This window comes from Epinephelus lanceolatus, chromosome 9, assembly GCF_041903045.1.
Source record: "Epinephelus lanceolatus isolate andai-2023 chromosome 9, ASM4190304v1, whole genome shotgun sequence".
Lineage (NCBI taxonomy): Eukaryota > Metazoa > Chordata > Actinopteri > Perciformes > Serranidae > Epinephelus > Epinephelus lanceolatus.
Window position 1 is genome coordinate 37,461,375 of NC_135742.1, and position 7,979 is coordinate 37,469,353.

A 7,979-nucleotide genomic window follows, 5' to 3' on the forward strand; every position below is an offset into this window, starting at 1 on the left:
AGGAGGCTGCTGCTAGCTGCCCCGCTGCTGCCCCCTGCTGTACCGGATGGAGAATGACCCTGTAACCCATTTAGGGAAAGCTGAGTTATACAGTGTAAAAATACAGGAAAAATATCATCACACCAACTTAATTATTAAGTAGGTGTTATGACCATCGGTTTTAAGGAGCCACTTTGAAGACAGAAATCTTCTTTATTTCCTTTTCATATATAATAATAATACAAAGATCTGACAGTTAGGGCAGTTAGGTATGATCTTTTCACAGTAGTTATTTCATGGTCCTAATTAAGAATGGACATAATAATACTACAGCCAATATTTTAAAACACTGTGATTGCATTGGAATTATTTTTGATGTGATAATCTCAAATGTGTTGGTAGAGCATTTGAAAACAATCTAAATTTAGTTAAGGTGCTAACAACAAATCAATTTGTGTGAAGTTCATTGTTGTTCAATTGAGCAGTGTTTTACAGTTACACAGCATGACAAATTAACTTGCAAATCAAATGATCCTAAAATATTTGATGCACAAACAGAAGCACCCCACCTGAAAAGAGCACATGAGGAGTTTAATGTTTTGTAGTTACACTACAACCATTTGTTTGCACTGCTGGTAATAACTAATTGCACACTTGTAGCTGTTTTGCACATTTTTGTTACAACCTCTACTTCACTTCTCACTGTGTTGTGTATATAATTGGTCTTTTTACCCCTGCAATTTGATATTTTTTATTTTATTACTGTATATTTCTTGTATATTTTAAATTTTAGTACAACTAATTTTTGTATATATCTTATATTTCTATTTTTCTATATTCTACTGTCCACATACTGTTTGATTAGTTGCTGCTATAACACATCTATCTATCTATCTATCTATCTATCTATCTATCTATCTATCTAGAGGAAGTTTGTGCCATTAGAAGACAGACAGCAGCTTTTTACAGAGTATACAGTGGCTCAGTTATTGGTAAGCCATACACAGTAATATAGTTGTGTTAGTAAAAACAGGGAAATGTTTATCAGGTAATTCTGCAGCAATTTTGAGTACAAAGGGACACGTGACAATGATGCTGTAATAATTGGTATATTAATTTCAGCCAATTATGTTGAAAAGACAGGCTCTTAAGTATTTTGACAGTTTGTTGACTGAAAATGAGATGTTGGATAACACAAGATTGTGTTCACAACAAGCCTCTCTGAACTCTGAAGTAGAGCTGTCACTGCTGTGTTGTGGCAGTTAACATATATAGAGTACATTGAGAAAAATGTGGAGTGAAATTTCCTCAGAAGAAGTTAGGCACCAATTTCCACACATGAATTTGTAGTAAATTTTACACTGGATATTGTCAAGTAAACTTTACTAAGTAAGAATAGATTATATCAAAAGAAAATGGTGAGTAAATTTAAGTGATAAAACAGAAAATTGTCCGCAAATTTTACCGAGTGTGCTGCTACGAAACTTCAGTGTAAGCCAGATAGTATGGCAAACAAAACTTCCCTTTAAAGAAACATAAAACCTTTGAATGAAGTTGCACTGTTAGCTTAGGTAGGTTTGCCCTTAACAGAAAGTAATAAGTATGGTAGACAAAGCCTAGAAGTTGTTTTGTTTTGTTTTGTTTTGTTATGTTTTGTTTTTTGTTGCAAAGAAAATGACACACATTCATATATATTTTAATCTTCTCGGGCTATAGGAAGTTAGAGGAAAACTGGAACACTTAGAAAAGGAAAGAGTTCCTTCCTAAACAGACCCCTTAGCTTAGAGCAGCTGTCAGTAGCTGGTTAATAAGGGAAGCTGCTCCCTTTGGCCAGTAGCTCTTTTGATAGAGCACAGATATCTTTCATATTTTCTTTTTTAACCTAAACATATCCTACTGCTGTACAGTCGGCACTGGACTAAAACTCAAATGACTGTATACAGTTATTTAAATATCACTACTAAAACAGCTCTTTCCTGCTGAAACTAAGGGAAGTAAAGCTGCAAACAAATCTATCTCCCTGGAACCAAATGGAAAAGAGTACTTGTTGTTTTTATTCACTGGGATTAACTAACATCCTCAGGCCTGCATGTTTAACATCCTGACCACTGGAAATCTCCCACGTCATCAAAACTATGGTTGTGCAAATATAAATGAGCGGACCTTTGCACATGTCTTTTTCAGTGCTACTGCCAGTGATATCAACACTCCCTTCATTTATTCATTCAGCAAAGATATCTCAGAGCCAGTAATGTCAAAACATGTGGTCACATGTACTTTTAATTTCACCTCATACATATCAATAGATAACATCTACGTAATTTAGTAAGAGATAAACCTGTACATGCTACAACTAAATTCAGCACAAACATGACTCAATGGTTTAAATGTTCAGAGGACATCATCTACTCCTGGTCTTTCTCTTCACCATGTGTGATGACGTAGACCAGGTTCTTGTAGTCTAGGTTTCCTGCAACATCTGGTGGGAATGATGCAAACATCTGTTCCATCTATGGGCATGAAGTGAAAAATAAAAACAGGATTGCCATTTGGAGTGAGGAATATCCTTAGTTCAAACTCAACAATGTCATACTGTAACATCATCTGAGGTGGAGCTCTGACCTCTTCAGGGGAGAACCTGTCTGCCTGGGTCGTCAGCATCTCGGTCACACTGTGAAGACAAGCAGCGATGATCAGCAGACTGGATTGGCTCCTCATCCTACAACAGAGCACTACACTGTTACTCACTAGTCTTTCTTTAACGTTCCTTTCCCCTCAGGATCGAAGACTTTGAAAGCGTTGAGGATGGTCTCCTCTGGGTCAGCACCTGAAGATGAACAGTGGCAGCTGTGAGTCTTAGAAAAAGTAACATCTTTTTCTAAGAATTGCAATGAACCCCCCCCCCCCCCCTCACCTTTTAGTTTCTCTCCAAACATGGTGAGAAAGACAGTGAAATTAATTGGTCCTGGTGCCTCCTTCAGCATCTCATCAATCTCTTCTTGCTTGACATTTAAACGGCCTAGAGAAGGATGGCAGATAAAGTGGAGTGAGTTTAAAGCTGCAACTAACGATTATTTCCATTATTGATCAATCCGACTGTTAATTTCTCAGTTTGTTGATGAAGCGTTTTGGTCAAAGGTGGACCAGTAGCAGATCAGAGTTAGGCAGCTGCCTATGTTGCCTTATAAAACAAGCCACTACTTCTATACTATTCTACTTTACTTAACAAATTGCTGTTATTATTACTACTGGTTTTAGTACAACTACAGTTCTGCATGTGGATTATCCAAGTGGTGTTGTGGTGCCCCAGCAGAAGCTGTTGCTAGATGGCTGTGGGTAGGTACAATCAATGTCAAACACTGTACTGTCTTTCAACTGTATCAAGAAGTGGAAGACTAAAATATGTGAGAGATACATAGCCTCACAGTCGACTGTAATAGTTTTTGTAAAGTGTTATGAACAGCCTTGTTTCCACCAAGCAGTTTACTTCAGTTCAGTACACATTAGAACGGTTATTTTTCCATTTCCACTGTGAAAAGTTGTGGATGGTACCAACAGAACTGTTCCATACTGTCCCCATTTTTCATCACCCCTCTGTTGGGGTACCTATCACACGGATCTGATGCTAAAAGGTGGAGCTAGAAACACTGTAGTCTGTTGATTGGTCAATAGAGAACCGTCACTCTTGCTCAGGGCTAAGTTGTGGCTGGTTAAAGATTATGTAACCACTGTTAAAACCGTGGCAAGTTTTTAAAACTATAACACTAACTATAAAATGAAAAGATTTTTTGTTGCTTCTTCATCCTTACTAGTTAGCAGTTAGCTGGCTAAAGATAGAGGACAAATAATTTAATTCCCTGTGCACCCCAAAGGCCACTGCCAGCAGCCACTGGCAACTTTTAAGTTGGAACATTTACTTGTAATGTTACTCAATGTATGAGTCGAGGACGTGAATCCATCAACACACATATGACATCTCTAACCATTCCATTTGTTTTTAGATTTCTGTATTGTCATTGTACAAGTACAACGAAATGAAGTGTACAAAAATAACTATCACTGTCTCTCTTGGATGACATACCCTTTAGTAAGGAGTGCATCTTCAAACGTTTAAAAAAATATATGAATTTCATCAGTATGTGAACTGCAAATATTCTGTTTTCTCACTTGGGTAAAAAACATGTTGGAGTGTCATTCTAGTGAGCACTGGCAGCATTTTACCCCTGCTCTTGTTCAACAAGGACTCAGCGCACAAACCTGCTATTTTTAAATATCGAGAGAGACTCTTACTCCAGCCTGGTTTTTTTTGTCCTGAAAATGTCGCAGTGCCAACCCCATTTCGTGGACGATAAATGAGGTGCAGACATTCCTTTCTATCACCAGTGAAGATGAAATACAGCAAGAGCTGGACGGAGCAGTGAGTAAAAACAGCCCTACCTACATTTATGATTACTACCTGCGGTGGAAACGCTCATGGCATCTAAGGTTAAGGCACATGTCCGTATGGGTTACCTATGGTTCTGTAGGTACTATACCAACAGTTTTTGGTGGAAAGATGGCTATAATGACAATAGTATGAATGATTATCTTCTCACAGTGTTATGCTGAATTCCTGTCAGAAGGCAAGCAGGCAAACATCATGAATTAGTTAGCATTCAGCTGTTACATTCTGAGCGTATCCCACTTGCTATCTTTGTCTAAAGTTAGGATCTGTTGATGTTCCCATCAACTGTTGATGGGAAACGTATTGTAACATCATATCAATAATAATACCACTTAAGCTATGACATGCATGAAAAGGTAACATGACCACCTCAGGTTTGGTCCCCCCTAATGTTGAATCAGTGCTTACAACTTTGTAATAAAATGTTTAAAAAAGTGAAAAACACTTATTATAATATCCCAGAAACCTCAGGTGACACTTTCAGATGTGTTTATTGTCTTAGCAACAGTCCAAAGACAAAGATGTTGACATTAGATAAGACAAAAGAAAAGCAAGGACCAGATAATGTTTGGGATTTTTGCTTGAAAAATAACTTTGAACAGATAATCATTTTCTGCCAATCCACCAACCGCTTCAGCTCTAACAAGGTTCACAGCTGGGTACACGTTTATGAAATGTGACAATGTTGATACCTCACAACACAAAAGACACATATACATGTAAACACACACAGGTGGTCCTACCTAAAGCTGCAAAAGTGTCTCTCAGGTCATTCTTGTCAATGAAACCGTCTCTGTTTTGGTCCATGATCGTAAAAGCCTGCAGAGGATTCAGTGTTACATGCTGTGTCTCCAGTGTGCACAGTGAGCATTCACCACAGTGTAAACTGCTCATATTCAATGTGAAAGAAAACATTTGGCAGAGCACTGACTTCTTTGAACTCCTGGATCTGGGCCTGTTCAAACATGGAGAACACATTGGAGCTGGCTCCCTCCGCTCTCTTCTTTGCTTTCTTGGGTGCCTGCGGGGTTTGACAATGATGCTCTAATTAGATCCAATACTAATGGCACGATCATCACCTGGCTCTCTGCTTCAGCTTCACTCATTATCGGTTTCACTGTGACACATGTGCTTATGATAACGAGCCAATGATCAGCAAACTTACAGAGTGTGGGGGCATTAATTGCACAACAGGCAAGGTTTATACCGGGGCACGCATTTCATTAGGAGGGATTACAAACACTGTCAGTTTGTTATGGAAATATTTACTCAAGCCTCCAATTTTGTGAGAATGCAGACTAAGCCTGGGGAGGGTGTGGTCTGCTGCCCGCACTCCCACAGTCCCAGGATCACACGGGGGATTATTCTATAGGGCCTGGGTGATGACAGGAGGGTACACTGAGCCCTGTTTGATCAGAAATCCCTGGGAGGCAAGGATTATGTCGAGTTATTTACATGACTGCCAAGGAACTGTGAAAAACAGTGTAAAGGGGATGCAGTGCGATGACATCATATTGGTTGGATTCACGGGCCTCTCGACAGCTGCTGTCTAACCCCTGTTGTGGATTAGCTCTCGAGCACTTCTATATCTCATGGACGGGACCTCTGGCGCTCAGCTTCATTTATTTCTTTATTTTGTTTTAAGAGGATTCATGCAATCATGGGATGGGATGCAGAATGTGCTGTTTCTTGATGCTGCCCAGTGCCGATCATCCTGACAGGACCAACAGAAACTTCAGAGATCAAAATGATGCATTCACTTATTCTTAATCTGTTTGTAGCCTGTACCTGTTGCTCCTCTCCTTTCCTTCCTCCATTTCCTCTCACCTCCTTTATTGTCTCCTGTCATGCTCTTTGCTCTTCTTGTTTCTTCTCATTTCCTCTACTCTTCCCCCTTCCTCTCCTTTTACTTTCCTCTCCTCACTTCCTCTCCTCTCCTCTTCCATTTTAATTCCCCCCTTTTTCTCCTCTTTCCTCACCTCTATATTTACTCTCCTTTCCCTTTCTCCTCTATTGTCTCCTCTCCTCTTCTTTTTTAACTCCTTTTCTCCCCTTTCCTCTCCTGTCCTCATTTCCTCTCTCCCTCTACCACCCCTCGTTCCTCTTCTGTCTTTAATTCCTTTCCTTCCCTCCTCTTCTAACACCTCTCCTTGTTTCCTTTGTCTCTACTCCCCCTTCTCTTTCCCTTTCTTCTCTCATCTTGGTTCCTGTCCTCGTTTTGTCTTCTTTCCTCCACACTTCCCTTGTCTCATCCTCTTCCCTTTTTCCTTTATATCATGTTTCCTCTCTCTTGTTCTCCTTTCCATGTTAGAATTACCAATTCATATAGCTTTTATTTCATTTCAGCATTGTGAGTAGGCAAACATGATCAATAAGTCATCAATAGGACAACTGGAGTGCTGTCCTATGATGATTTTTGTTGTTGATCTATATTCAGTACCCATAAGCATATTGACATGGGCTATATTGATTCATTATCATTGGTGAGAGTAGATCAAGATGTATAATTCATCAAAATATGCCATGACTGTATATCATGAATATATAAAATACTATATTAACACATTTAGCAGAAACAGAATGTCTCCCTGCAGTCTGGTGGTGATATAAACAAGATTACATGCAATGGGAATAAAATCTGTGTTCACTTACCATATTTCAGTGGTAGCTGATGAGCAATATCCTCGCTGCTTTATGACGGAGCGACAAGCAAAACAAGGGGTAGATATACTGACCCCGCTCCCCTGCATTATGGCGCATGCTTATGGGCTATAAATACTCCATGCCTTGTTTAGTCAGAGGCCCAGGTAAAGAAGACTATTCCCTCACCACCACTGCCACCCTCCATTGTCAGAGTTCATGAGATTTAGGGATAATAGCCAAATACACATACCCCATTACTGAGACCCAGGAATAACAACAGGACATAGCTTTGGATCACAATGGACAGTTGTTTTAGACTGACAGTTGCACTCGATGGGATCCATCACCCAGCTGTCCTGTTAGTGCTCCAGAGGGACTGAAACGATGTTATGATTGGAGCTGTTTCTTGGTAGCACAATAAATGGAACTGTTAGCTAAAGTGTTCTGAGCCCCAATAAGACTATGATCATCTACAGCACGCTATGCTGTGGAAAACATTAGTTCATATCATGTTCATATCATGCGTTTTATGAACAATGTTGTCATGCTCTTACAATGTTGGACAGTTGTCAATTCATGAAAGTGAACTAGTATAGATAATGATACACTCAGCCACAGATCTTTGCTTTGTGTCCTTAACACAGATGGGCACAAATATCAAGAAGTATCCTTTAGACATCAACTGTATTAAAGTAAAACAGGCCTACAAGACACTGGTCAAAGAAAATGTGTTAGAATACAAACGATCACATTTTAGGCTTTTAGTAGCGTCAGCATGGGTCTGTCCTTAACCTCCTCTTATTTCCCAAATCCGAGATTTGAGGTGGCCAATCAGGATAACTCTGTAGTGGGAGGCTGCAAATTCAGGGGTGCATGCTGGATGTTATCTGTCAGCCAAAGTGACCATCAACTG

At 39.6% G+C, this 7,979-nt stretch overlaps 1 protein-coding gene across 1 annotated transcript; it reads right to left on the reverse strand.

Annotated features, from left to right (window-relative positions):
* Positions 1-2,228: 2,228 nt before the first annotated feature.
* myl2b (myosin, light chain 2b, regulatory, cardiac, slow) lies at positions 2,229-7,212 on the reverse strand. Its single transcript, XM_033620045.2, has 7 exons — positions 7,076-7,212; positions 5,355-5,444; positions 5,167-5,242; positions 2,894-2,998; positions 2,728-2,806; positions 2,602-2,650; positions 2,229-2,489 (listed from the first exon to the last, which is right to left on the reverse strand). Exons 1-7 carry the CDS (start codon positions 7,076-7,078, stop codon positions 2,385-2,387), a joined length of 507 nt encoding a protein of 168 aa, XP_033475936.1. The 5' UTR covers positions 7,079-7,212; the 3' UTR covers positions 2,229-2,384.
* Between the last annotated feature and the right edge of the window lie 767 nt (positions 7,213-7,979).

Bases quoted from the DNA above. Each gene is read 5' to 3' on its own strand.
- myl2b (XM_033620045.2), bottom strand. The intron at 2,999-5,166 runs GTAGGACCACCT...ATCCTTCTCTAG, and splicing joins AGACACTTTTGCAGCTTTAG to GCCGTTTAAATGTCAAGCAA. The intron at 2,490-2,601 runs GTCAGAGCTCCA...TCATGCCCATAG, and splicing joins ACAGGTTCTCCCCTGAAGAG to ATGGAACAGATGTTTGCATC.